Below are 13,890 nucleotides of genomic sequence, written 5' to 3' on the forward strand. Positions count from 1 at the left end.
ATTTACTCATAATGTCAAGTTGGATGTGATTTTACACTCTAGTCCCAAGTGGACGACGCACACACCACATTGACCGCAGCCTGCGTGGGCTGACTTTGGACTCAAGTGGTTTCTGACTGGGAGTTCTGCAATGAATAAACTTTCTAACACTCACATTGTGCAGTTTCTGCCACAGAATTGTTGATTAAATTCTGTGGGAAAATGAAAGTTTGTTCTTCCAGGACTGCGCTGACAACTGCTGTCATGATCGTCCTGCACCCACAGTAAAGCTGTGGTTACTGATCAGTTTTCATGATAATGTATTGTGTATTGCCTCTTAAGCTGAATTAATAATGCCGATTTTCACAGAATTTGGGGCACACAACCAGAGGAAGTAAATCCACTTTCCACTAAATGAGTGTCAGCAGCCTGATCTGTTAACCTGTTGTGATCATTTGTCAGTAACTGCTTCTTATACCAACCGACAACCTTCATCTCTCTCACGACGTTGTCCAGGAGTCGCAGTGCGAACTCAAAAGCCTGCCGTGACCCGGATTCGAACCGGGGTTGCTGCGGCCACAACGCAGAGTACTGACCACTATACGATCACGGCGAGCTAACCGCTGGACGGGGACGCGGGGTAGACCACGTGATCCGCACCTGTCGGTGGTGAAAGAGGAGGAACCTCTCTCTGAGCTATAATGAGGCGACTCATACCGCGTTGTATTATAACATAATTAGTCATTAAGCATCAGACCTCAGCGTGCAGGTCGTGCTTCAGCTCTCTGTTCTTATTTTGTTTAGTCTTTTGTTTTTATTAAGACTGTAGCTGAGCTAATGAACAGGAGGAGGCAGCCTGAGGTGAGAGTCAGACCACTCATGTAACAAAGCTTCCACTTAGAGATGATGTGTTGTATTTGCCAAATCATGCGTGTAAACAATTAAAAAACTAAATATTTAGATTTATCGCCTTTGGCAGACAGCCAGCGTGCCGGATGATCAACAGAGTTGGAACGTTTAATACTATAAATTAAACTAAATATGCAAAATGAAAGTAAATATTATTAGATGAATCTAACTGTTGGTTAAGTGATCGAAGTAACCCTTCATGGTTCATTAAATTATCATTAACTTGCAATTTAAGGTGAAAAATTGGTTGCTTTTACATTGTCTCCCCAGAACTCCTGTTCAGTTAATTTCATATCATGACAGAAAACGTCTTTTTGTGTAAATGCTTTAATCAAACAATCAGCAGATCAGCACGATGTGATTATTTACAGGGATCATTGATGGCATAACTTAACATCCTCCTTTATTTTATTTTTAGGCCACAGTTTTCTGTATTTACACTAATTACAACTTGCAGAAAAACAGTAGCAGAGAAACTGATCAAACATCAGCTGTCTTGGTCCAGCCAATCAGAGCCTGAGTTTCCCTAAGCCCAGGTTGTGTCTGTGCGGGCCTGGACAGGAGCCGGCTGCAGGGGAAGGTCTGATGGGAGCAGGCTGGTACACCACAGTGCCGAGGGAGCCCCGTGTTGTGGAGACGGTGAGCTTTGAGCTGGGTGTGTCTGAGTGTGTGTGCTCGTGGGGGTGCAGGTGTGTGTGGTTGTCATGCTGATGCCCGGTGTGCCCGCCGCCTGCTTTTGCGTGGGCCAACTCCTCCACGACGGCAGCCTACAGGGGAAGAGAAAGCAGAAAGAGACGAACTGTTTCAACTTCTGCTCATCACAGGAAAGTGGAGCTCTGAAGAAACGTTCTGAAAGAGCCTTCATAGAACTAAATGTCAGAATGTCAGAGGTGAAATCAATAGAATGGTGAATGGATCAGAAGGATTTGTTTTTTCAAAGATCAGCTATATGAAGGCCTACAGCGTGGCTTTGCAGTCGAAGCAGGTACCTCAGGTTCGAAGATCTCGCACTTCACTTCAACAGGCTTTCGATTCTGAAATGAGCTGTGCTTCTTTCCCACAGGGAGTCTGATTTCAAACTGGTCCTCCTGGGTCGTGTGAGAGCCCAGACAGAAGCCTCTGTGCTGGGAGAAAAGGTGCAAAGAGCAGCTGACTTTACAGCCTGTGGTGACATCTTAGCTGGTCAACAGACCACGTTTACACAGAGGCCATTTTCCTCTGATGTCACGCTCAGGGTAGGAAGTTTGAATGGGAGAGTGTTGTGCTGCTGTGTTACAGGCTGCAAGTCTTCTTAATGCAGGGAGTCTGACAAATCATTATCATCTCACCTGATTTTACAGACAGGAAGTGGTTGAATACAAACGCTAGCTGCTGTGTAACCATCACCATTTAACTTATTTAACAGATATGTTGTTTACGTTGAGTTATGGCCCCATGTCCCTCCAGAGTATCACTACGCAGTGAATTTTTAGTTGCAAGTGGTGAAATGATAACTGTTTGTCAGATTCACTACGTTCATATGATTTGCAGCTTGGAACAATCCAAATATCAGCCGTTTGGTTGTTCTTTTCTGTATACTCATATTGTCATAAATCATGTATGAAAATACTCTTCATACATGTGGGTGTGTGTGTGTGTGCGTGAGAGAGAGAGAGAGAGAGAGAGAGACTCACAGCAAACTGACAGTTCATCGCTGGGCAGTCGCTCAGTTCACTGGCGTCTGTTTTCTTTGAACACACCGTCTCCACGATGGTGAACTCCACAAAGTAGGATGGACCGAAAACCCACTGACAGGACACACAGGCATACACACACACACACACACACACACACACGTGTAAGCATCCTGCACATGTGTGAACTATTTATTTTAAAAATTAGGTTGCAAAGTTTCTGATGCGGTTCAGTCAACACTTTATTCTGGCGACTGTTCTGGTTCTGCTGCATTTAAGTGGCCAATCGTCTGAAGAGCACAGAACCACTGAGGTTTAACCTCAAGAGGACTCACAGTGGGAAGGATGCACTTGATAAAAACCCAAAACAAGAGATATATCTTTACAATAAGAGACACATTATCTGCATAATGTAATAAACATTACCCCTGATGTCACATTACCCCTCAAAACAGATTTCCTTCATGTGGTTACTTGATTTAGTTCTTTCTTAACCTGTGAACTGGCTCTGGTAATGTTCTCCAGAGTGAAGTGGTTGGCCAGGTGGCTCTCTTCATTGAACCTCTGCAGGGAGAGATTGACTGTCTCCTTGACGACGGGCTCATTCAAGTTATCAGCTGTGGGACAGTCGGGACACACATCCACGACGGCAGTGGCAGGAACTAAACACAATAATCAACAGGGTCAGAGATTAATGGAACACAGCTGGGCCGCACTGGATCTAACCCAGACCCTTTTGAGGACACCTTTCAGCCCTCTTTCCCCTCACAGCTTGCTTTAGTCAGATGTGTTAGCCCTGACTTGGACAAAAACGTTGACCAAATCAAAGCAGAGTGCCAAAGTGCCAGCAAAATAGGCCTGCAACATTTTCTGTCTCTGAGACTTTGTAAAAGTGTTTTTGTGTTAACAAATCCCAGACCAGTCCAAATGACTCCATCGAGCTACCTTCACGGAGTGCACAGGAGTAGCTCTGAAGTCTGACTTGAGAGTCGACGTGGGCAGACACCTCACACTCTCCATACGCCTGCAGGACGCAAACACACAGATGCAGGTCAGATCAACCAAATCAACAAAGAGACAAACAGACGAATCTCAGGGGAAAGCAGCTTCACGCTGAATGGAATTCCTGCTTAATAAACAACAAGTGGGGTTTGGGCCTGAGACAAAAGCACTCAGTGCAGAGTGAAGATACGCCACCGTGTGGTACCTACTGGAACGTCTTCAATATGTCTGACTTCACATTGTTTCCATGGTTTCCTGCTGGTGATGTGGCATTTGGTCTCCATGACATCGATGGTCAGTTTGTACAGTGACGCAGCTTTCTCCTGGACGGAAACACACACACACACATGCATGCATACACACGCACAAAGTTATTATTTTTCTACCTCCTGCAAACCAGGCTGCAGGTCTCTCCATCATTTCCACTGTCTTTCTTCAAAAACTGTTTATGTTTACTGTTTATGCCCTCACCTCTGCAGGAGTGTGAGACAAGTCGTACAGTCTGTTGAGGCTCAGGATGTATCCATTCGTCAGGTCCTGGTTGATCTGCTCCAGGGCCTCCTCTGCCACTCTCACCAGCTCAGGGCTGCTGCATCCTGGAGGGTCTGGCCTGGCTCTTCCCTCCTGCTGCAGCAAAGCCAGACACAGGACTAGCAGGTACACACTCATCCTGTCACACACACACACACACACACACACACACGTGCGCGCACCAACTGGGCCAAATGAAAACCCTAAATTTACCCAGCTGAATTAGATAATGGTAGATAATTTAATATTAAGACTAACAGGCCCTAGTTTGCAGAGCTGTAATCCTGGTTTTCACAGACAGGGTTTGGTGAGACACATGTGAGGCTGATGCTGGACTTTCCCCTCTTTCCCAAAGGATGAGCAAACAGCTGCTATCTGCTGCTCTGTAGGCCAATGGCTGGCTCAGGCTGACTGAGGGGTCATAGTGCATTAAGGAACAGGAGGAGTTCAACCACAGAAAACCTTACGGAATACAATACACCTAATACACATTTTTAAAGTGGAAACAGACAACTTCTAGTGTTCTCCACAGGTATTTCTGTTGGCAACTGGATTGCCAGCCAGCCTGCAGATTTTGTGCCTCATAACAGACAAAATTTTATAGTGAAAGTGAGGTTTAAAAGTAGATAATGTCATTTCCTGCTAGACTCATCAACCTAATATATTTTGTTTTCTAGGACCAGTTGTTCTAATAAAAACTTACTAGTATAAAACACTGCTGTGTTTCATACAGCCACTGACTGCTGACTCCTCACTCCTCCTAATCGGCCAGTAGAGGCCACAGGTGATCAGCATGTGCCTCACTTTGATTGAGTGCACTCTTCTCTTCTTGGTCGCTTTTGCAACTAACCAGAATTGCGTTTGCAGTTGGCGGGGCTAAAGAACACAGATAAGAGCTGTTTGCTGAGCGCAAATAATAAATGCCCACATAGACAATATGCACACAGTGTACATTATTGGTGGTGCAGTGACTGTGGTTGATACGGTTTGTGTGTCAGCTGTGTGAAAGTTATAAACTGTACAAACATTCTCCTTTAATATTCTGCTCAACTGTCATTCAGTGATGTGCCAAAATCTTTTGGGCTTGGACTGTTACAGGTAAACTGCCGTAATTATTGGACATATCATATTAAACCAATTTAGTTATCTTCTGAAAGGTGATGGAATTTCACCTCTAGGTGGTAAATTTATATATATATATATATATGTGTGTGTATACATACATACATACATACAGAGCCAGTGGCCAGTGGGAGTCTGCACAGTCTTAAACTCACTTTCTAGTTTTTCGTATTCTTACGTGTGCTTCAGTGCTACCGTATGTCCATATCATTTTTACACATGGTCACTTAATGCTCTGAAACTGATAGTTTCAAAAAGAAACTAACTACTTTTAACCATTTTAGGTGCATTTACATTATGTGGTGTAGGTTCACCACAAAACAGCCACTTCCCTAATGACGTGGTCTCGTTCAGAGAATCCATCTCCTGCCTGTCACGTTTCCATTAGGATTTCACGGATTATTTTCATGCCGTTTTGTTTGACAGCAGTGACAGGAACCACAGCACTTAATGGAACCAATCAGCACTTAATGGATGGTTTTGATCAATCAAACAACACCAGATGAGTATTTGTGGTACCATTTATTGTTTTCTGCAGCATATGAAACATACAGACATATGAAACATTCATGTGTGACAGCCTGATTGTACAATGATGAAGATTTATGTTGTTGAATATGGTTCCTCCACGTGAATGTGGGTGAGTCTCTGAGGGTCAAAGAGTTAATTTGTTTTTTCAGCATTTCATTGTCCGTCAGTGTGTCTGAAGTAAATCTGTTTTCCCTGCCTTCAATACACTTTGGTCTGTGCCTTTTTGAAACTCTATTCAGTCTCAAACCGAGTTCCACGAGCCACCTTATGCACCTGACTTGAACAAGGGGTCCTCAGTGAACATTTTGTCCACCAGTTTGTCTCCTGCCTTTGGGGAGGTGCACTGGGCTGAGACTGAGGTGGGGAAGGCCTCGATGATGGGTTCCATGTGTCCAGGGACCTCGGGGTCGGGCTTGAGGGGCAGGACGACTCCCACCTCAGGACCAGTGGCAGAGTCAGGGGTGGAAGGCTGAGTCACTGGCTGGTCCACGGGGGGCAGCACCGTCACCGTGCCCTCTGGGTCGTCGTGGGCGGTGGCCTCGTGTTCGTGCTTGTGGTGATGATGGTGGTGCTCGTGCTCGTGCAGGTGAGCGTGCTTGTGGTCATGGTCCAGAGCGAGCTCGTGGTCATGCTCGTGGCTGTGCACGCCATCGGCATGCTTGTAGTTGTGGTGGTGGTTGGGCGTGTCGCCGCTGTGGTTGTGTGCCTTGTCGTGATGAGCGTGCACATGATCGTGGCCGTGCCCGTGATCGTGGCCGTGCCCGTGGCCGTGGCCGTGGCCGTGCCCGTGACCGTGGCCGTGCCCGTGGTCGCGGGAGTGATTGTGAGCGTGCCTGTGGCTGCTGCCCACGTGATGGTTGCTGTTGTCAGCGTGATGGGGGTTTTTTTTGCGATGAGCGTGGCCCTTGGTGTGGTCGTGCACGTGGTCGTGTGTCTGGTCGGCACTGTGTGTGTGGTCCTGGTCAGCGTGTGTGTCATTGTGGCTGTGGTCAATCTCGTCAGCCTTCAGGTGGAGTTTCTTCTCTCTCTCAGCAGCCTGCAGATCACACAAAGATAAAATTAGTCATATTGGGTGACCTCTGCTGCATCCACCACAACTAAGAACCATAAAAACATTACTTAAATTGTCTCTAGATAGATAGATAGATAGATACTTTATTGATCCCAAGGGAAATTCTATCACACTTTATTACAACTGGGATCTTATGATGAAACATTTTATCACCAAAATAATTACTGAGATCATCGGACGTCATCACAGCAACGTTCCCAGATCTCAGCTGCTACTTTTGAGACAAATGATGAAATTATTGCCTGAACTACGAAGGTAAGTTGTAATAAATCTAAAAACTGTTCCTTAAATTGTTGAGTTTTGTTGAATCTCTCTCTCTAAAATTGAGTTTAGTCTAAATTGAATTGAATTGAATTAAGTCTTGACCAAATTACAAGCAAGTTGAATGTCTCAGTGGTGACCACTGAAATGGCACACCGGCGGTTCAGGTACTTTTCAGTGTTCATTCTTGACCTTGTAAACACTAGTGTGAGGCGAGAAGGATTATTGACTTTATTCTTCCGGACTTTTCGGCTACATCTTACTCTAAATAATTCAAATGTTTAAACATGGTGTAAATACTGTCTACACAGCTGGCACCACGACAGCTAAAAGCAGTAGGGACACAATACATCCTGCAGATATCGAGAAAATAAAATAAGTGCATGAGTGTCATGCTAAGTGTTTAATCGTGACTTAGTGAGGCTCACCTCGGGCTCGTAGATCTCACACTTGACGCTGGTGTCAGCATCCCCAGTGGGAGAGTAGAACAGTGACGCCTTACAGAAGCCCTTGTGCTGAAGACAGAAGGACAAGAAAAAACAAGTAGGAAAGGAAGAGGAGCGGTTATTCCCAAGGAGTCCAATCTGCAAACAATCTGAATCTGAGAGTGATTCTTTAATAAACCTGCTTCCTGATGTTAAAACGTTCTTGTCTAGAGCTATGAGTGGAAACATGAGATTATTCAAATGGTTCTATGTCTGTAGTGAGTGCAAACTCATAATCTCCTGGATTAAAACATTTAAAAATGGAAAGCCAGAATAACAATTAAAAAGCAATCCCTGCTCTTTGATTTTATTTCTGTCAAAAGAGTCCATGAGAGTACAAGCTGAGACTTAAGACGGGGTCTTGAGGAGTAATAGATGTAATGAGTGGACCGATTAACATGAAGGATCATTATGTTTATTTTCAGTGTAAACAAATCCTTTAAATTAAAATAGACAGTCACTGGTCTAATGCAAAATGTTCAAAAATCAACAGTTTGTCACGACTCACAGCGAACTCGCAGTCCATGATGGGGCACTCTTTAGTGGTGTCATCGCTACTGGGGCAGGTGGTCTCCTGGATGGTGTACTCTACGTTGTAATGAGTCATCATGCCCATCTGAACACACACACGGACAGAAAGAAAACTTTTAATTGGGGAATATGCATAACAACGTATCTACATCAAGATCGTTGGTCAGGAGTTGGTCAAGAGGTCAGAAGTGAGATGGAGAGTTCAAAACAATCACAGCAGTTTGTCGTATAGTCATGAAACATAATCTACAGGATCGGCTGACACGTAACAAACCACGCTGGAGTTGCAGGGATGTGGTTGGGGAGGACAGAAGGAGTACAAAGGACTCTCACACAAGAATTCAGGGCTTCAATCCTCTGTGGTTAGGATTAGGCAACAGAAGCCTTTGGTTAGCTTAGGCCAAAATCTATTGACTAAGTTTTGTGACTGTTTGACAAGCTGCTGGGATACTGTGTTGAAGGGTTACAACACATGCTACATGGTCCAAACTGTTGTGCTCCTCTCTCCACCCATTTCCTGTCTTCACCTGTCACCATCACATAACTGCTAACCAATCCTGGCAAACTGTCTCTTTAATTTAGGGCAGTTTGCTGCATTTCGTTTGCTAAGAAACTTTATCCATAATGTGTTAATGATGAAGATATTTTGGTTTGCCGTTTGGAAAAAACAGAAGCCTTGGCAGAATCCGTTCTGCCGCTGAACGTCACCTTCTGCTATTATATTCTATTGTTTTGCACTGGGAGCATCCAGTAAGTCACCTGATGTCTTCATGATGTCTTTTGCACAGGTGGAAAGCTTACCCCGGCATGAGAGCGGCTGACGTGCAGCAGAGCGAAACGATTGGGCAAGCCACTCTCCTTGTTGAACTTGTCCAGTGAGACAGACACAGTCTTCTGCACCTCAGCGTTGGCCTTGTCGATGTGAGTCGGACAGTCGGGACACAGCTCGCCCACCTTAGCTGCAGGAACTGAGCAGAGACAAAAGAAAGGTGGTGCTGAATGTCCACGTATCACAAGAATGTTTTGCAGCCTACTGCACAAAATCTCAGTCTCATTTCACCAAGTCTGAGTCTTAGAAGTCGGATTTTCTTTCATTTATTTCCAAAACAAAAGACAATCAGCCCAGAACTGAACACAGTGTGGGTCTAAATGTCTCCTTCAGATAACTTCTTGTATTTGCTTTTCATGGTATTTTTTTCTTACCTGGCCTGATAACACAGTTGTATTTGTAGAGACGCACCACTCTGTGTGGCCTGTTGATATAGATGGCAGCTTTGCACTGTCCGTACACCTGCAAGAACCAATACAACGATTGGCACACGCAAAACTTTAGTGCGAAGACTCTTGTGTTATTTATTGTCTGTTGTGTTGCAGTCAGCCAATATGTCTCGTTATTCCAAGTTCTTTCTTCTTTCAGTCCTCTGTTAACAAAAGAGCTACTGTGTGTGGAAGGGCAAAACACCCAGAACAAAACAGTTTAATACTCACTATAATAACACAGTCAGACAAGTTGAAGAACACTTGATTTTTTTTGTTGGGACAAAGGCTGCAGCAGTATGTGGACTATTGATTAACCTGTTTGGGAGTATGTCTGCATGCAAGTTTGAGCGAGTGTGTGTGCGTTTTCTAACCGGTGTGTCATGAGTGGGACGAGGCTCACAGGTCTTCCAGTCTTTCTTACTGAGAACGCTGCAGTTTGTCTCAACGACGTCCATAGTCAGGTAGAAAACCACGCCAGTCTCGTCCTGTAACACACACACACACACACACACACACAATGATTACAGTCAGTAACATCCTAATGGAAATGATGTTTTCACTTCATTGCACGATGGTTCAAATGACTGGTGGTAACTAAAGTCTAACTGTCGTGTTCTGACGTTTCAGCGAGAGGAATCCTTGGTGTCGATCAAAACAGTTCTGTCTTCATCTACATGCGTGACACCTCACTAATAACATCCTTGGCTCATATTTAACAGGAATTTTGAACCCAAAAGCTGCAAGATGAGCTCCGGGAGACTGAATTGTAATTCTTAATTTTCACCTTAAACATCACCATTAGTCACTTTCCTTTCATCATCTCTGATAAATTGTCCTTGCCAGAGGTGTTAATGTCTTGCCAATTAGTTTTTTAATTAATAGTTTTGGTTTTTTTTTACTTTTTGTGTATTTCGGGGTTATGCAGTCCTTTCTAGGGCTGCAAAAACACTCACTTTTACTTACTTAGATACAAACGTGATGGATCCACTGCAGCTAAACATGTGATTGGTCACTTAAAGAACTGGTGTTGGTTCCTATGATCCCATCATGGAATGCATTTCACCATTTCAAGAAAACATCCTGTATCTTATTTGGATAATTGGATAGTTTTAGGGTCAGCTTAATTGTAAATGTGCAATCAAGTGTAAAAATTCAAGTTCTCTCCTGAATGACTGATAAAATTTATCAGATTTATCAGATGAAATCCACTGTGATGCTGTGCAAAGTCTCAGATATCCGAAAAGTCACTTAAACTGGTTTGATAGATAATGATCATGCCCCAGACTGAGAAAAACAATTAGCCTGATATTCTATAAATATAAACTTAAATCGTCAGTTCTTCTGGTGCTGGGACAGAAAGCAAAGGAAATAAATTCCCTTCTGCATGGCCTCCGTTTACTCGACATGGAAACAAAACTGCATCCACACAGTAGCAGGACTCACATGTTTTGTCATGTGGACGTTGGACAGGTGGTGCAGGTGGAGGACGTAGCCCTCCTTCTGGTTCTGGTTGATCTTGGTGAGAGCCAGTCCTGCAGCGAACAATGCAGATGCGTCTTCACACGACCCCTGCTCCATGCCAGCATGCTCCACCGGCGCAGCGTGGATGTGAACGCAGCACAGCGCCAACAGCAGCGACAACAGCACACGGTGCTTCATGGTAAAGTGATGACTCTGTCTGTCTCTATCAAGTACACACACACACACTCACATACAGGCTGGTGAGGGAGATGCCCAGAGAAGATGAGGGTGACCTTTTATATCCTGCTGCTGTTTACTGCGAGCACACCCACACTCTTTCTCTCCCTCTCTCTCCCTCTCTCTCTCTCTCTCTCTCTCTCTCTCTCACACACACACACACACACACACACACAATCACTGCCCTCCTGGTCATCTCAGGTAAATATAACCATTGACCCCCACCCCCTCTCGAAGCACACAGTCATATCTAAGAATGCTGCATCAGTTGATCTGTCAGCCAATCAGCTACTGTACAGATTTGCCCAATGGAACTTATCAGTTGAGAGATGATCAGCCTTCAGTCACACTCATTTGATCCACTTAACTCTTGTCTCAATCCAAAAAGTTAAAGAATAATGTAAAAGAATCAAACAGAAGTCCAATGTTCTGCTCGTTCTCCCACCTAGTCAGTGTACCTGCTGCACAAAGCAGTATCAGGTCACCACACATGGAGCCAATAGGCCTTGATTATATCACATCAAAGCAAAGCAGCTGTGGTGACCTGAAACCTTCCACTGACTGGTGCATTTCTGTGATTTAAAATCTTCACTGCCATTGCTAACCCACAATATAATACTTTGACAGTATAAACTTACTGGAAAACTGGCTTCAAAGCCTGCCACACTTCCTGTGGGTTTAAGTCTGCCGTGTTGCAAGACCATGTTTCTATAGTAGCCCAAAATGGACAAATCAAATATTGACTCCAGAGAGGTTTTTCATGTTTTTAGAGGGGAAGGTGAGGTAAGGGGCATTCAACTGGGTGCAATCTGCATTCTCATGACTAAATGTCACTAAATGCTACACACATTTTCTGACCAGGTTTTGCATGTTTACTGAAGTAGGATTATAGATGCAGGACAACAGTGATGCTTCTGAGTATTTCATACACTACTGCACCCGAACACATCGCCACACAAACCACCCAATTTTGAATGACTGCAATCTTTCCCTTCCCGTCCTTCGCCAAGTCTTTCCATTTGCTTAACTTTATAAGCCATGTGCGTACACCGTAAGAAAAACTGATGTTAAACAGGATTTGATGAGTTTCAACAGTTTGTTTTACAAATTAGTCGTCATGAAGCATGTGACCTTTGTCACAACAAAACAAACAATCCATGGAATCACCAGGTTAAAAATCAACATTTCTTGTGCAGCTGCTGTGTTGCAACTCTGACAGGTACACTTACATAAGACACAGAGTTATTGGGACACAACTGCTCATACAATTTGAATTAAGTGCTTAATATTAAGAGTAAAAGCACAGATCCAGCAGGACTGCCAGGGGTGGAAATTGTCTGCATCGCTGAGGGTTAACATATAAAATAAAAATGATGCCATGAATGTGATATTTGTCCCTCATGAGCTGGATTAATGAAGAATATCCCACACTTAAATTAAATAATTTATGTCACCCAATAGTAATATTAGATGACTAAAATGAATTTGAATAGCATGAAAGTTGAGGTTAAGCAAATAAAACAAATACATCCAAGTCATAAGTCAACATGTTAACAGGAACCGATCTTTATTTGAGGTTACATTGCGACATGCTGTTGTGTTTCAAACGAAAACAAATATTGCACAGCATAACAGCACAGGATAACCAGTTATATGTTGTATGTTTCTGAAAACTGCTGCAACATGTCACATATGACAGCTTGGTCAATGGCCTTCAGCTTCAAACTGTGACTATGTTACAAGTTAAAAAGAAATTCAAACACCAGTCTTCCGGGGAAAAGTCCTGTCTGCCAAACCAACCTGACTGACTCGTGACTTGGACTTTTCGCAAAAAGTCCAAGTCACTGAGACAAACCAAAGTGAAGTGGTTGCAGTTATGTCTTGTAGGGCGCAGACACAGACCATTACTGGAACTTAGCAAAGAAAAACTTGATGAGATGAGTTGCCTGTGATAAAGCAAACACAGAGCACACAGGCAGAACTGGTTTGTGTATACACTCCTTATGGGCCAAGGGTGAAAAGGTGAAGAGGGATCTTTACACTCAATTGTACTCACCACAGCGTAGTGAAACTTGTTCTCTTTAACCCCTCCCTGTTAAGCAGTGGGCAGCCACCGTATGGCACTTAGGGCAGCAGCTCCAGCTCAAAAGCCAGCCTCAGTTAGGGATCTGACCTAACGCATGTGTTTGACAGCAGGGGAAACCAAAGCCCAGGAACCATGTTCCTGTCAGGCAGCAGTGCTGACCTGAGGCGTTAAAAAAGAGAGGTGACCTCTCCTCAGAGAGAACCAGACTACAGAACAACAGAGGAGTACACAGGGTGCAGGTGAAGCTCATGTAGCTCATGACCCTCCATTCAGTACTTGCAAAACATAACCAAAAAGAAACAGGGACACCTGGTGTCCAGGTGGAGGGCCTTACATCCTCAGGTATCTGTACTTTACTCAGGTATTTCCAATTTATGCTACCTGTACTTCTACACCACAAAACTTTTTTACATCACTACATTTATGTGACAGTTACATTCTGGCAGTTATTAAATGACCACATAAATATGATGCACTGTTGTACAATACTGATAAGCTCAGCATAATAAACTGACTCTCTTAGGTTTTCCTCTGAAGCGTTAAAAAGTTAACAGAAAAGTTGCTGTCTGCACATTTTTTCACCCATCAACAGTTGGCCAGTAGCCACAGCAGACAGGCATTGGAGAAGACCAGGTGCTCCTCTGATGCAACGTCTTTCCAAAGACATGTGGCTGCTTAAATACAGGTTTTAAAAGGACAAGGGGCACTCTGGCACTCAGAGCAAAATGTCAGAGGAGGCTGCTGTAACAT

At 44.0% G+C, this 13,890-nt stretch overlaps 2 protein-coding genes and 1 non-coding gene across 3 annotated transcripts; all 3 read right to left on the minus strand.

Annotated features, from left to right (window-relative positions):
• Nucleotides 1-520: 520 nt before the first annotated feature.
• trnah-gug lies at nucleotides 521-592 on the minus strand. Its single transcript has one exon. It is a non-coding gene; the product is annotated as a tRNA-His (tRNA).
• Nucleotides 593-1,397: 805 nt separating this feature from the next.
• Nucleotides 1,398-4,443, minus strand: LOC124060654 (fetuin-B-like). Its single transcript, XM_046391866.1, has 7 exons — nucleotides 4,035-4,443; nucleotides 3,773-3,886; nucleotides 3,507-3,585; nucleotides 3,057-3,223; nucleotides 2,562-2,675; nucleotides 1,878-2,012; nucleotides 1,398-1,655 (listed from the first exon to the last, which is right to left on the minus strand). The coding sequence occupies exons 1-7, from the start codon at nucleotides 4,230-4,232 to the stop codon at nucleotides 1,398-1,400; spliced, it is 1,065 nt and encodes a 354-aa protein (XP_046247822.1). The 5' UTR covers nucleotides 4,233-4,443.
• Nucleotides 4,444-5,719: 1,276 nt separating this feature from the next.
• On the minus strand, nucleotides 5,720-11,527 carry LOC124061001 (histidine-rich glycoprotein-like). The gene is made up of 8 exons (XM_046392484.1): nucleotides 11,485-11,527; nucleotides 10,800-11,040; nucleotides 9,728-9,841; nucleotides 9,300-9,387; nucleotides 8,898-9,064; nucleotides 8,074-8,181; nucleotides 7,509-7,595; nucleotides 5,720-6,783 (listed from the first exon to the last, which is right to left on the minus strand). The coding sequence occupies exons 2-8, from the start codon at nucleotides 11,013-11,015 to the stop codon at nucleotides 6,013-6,015; spliced, it is 1,551 nt and encodes a 516-aa protein (XP_046248440.1). The 5' UTR covers nucleotides 11,016-11,040; nucleotides 11,485-11,527; the 3' UTR covers nucleotides 5,720-6,012.
• Nucleotides 11,528-13,890: the final 2,363 nt, after the last annotated feature.

This window comes from Scatophagus argus, chromosome 6, assembly GCF_020382885.2.
Source record: "Scatophagus argus isolate fScaArg1 chromosome 6, fScaArg1.pri, whole genome shotgun sequence".
NCBI lineage: Eukaryota > Metazoa > Chordata > Actinopteri > Scatophagidae > Scatophagus > Scatophagus argus.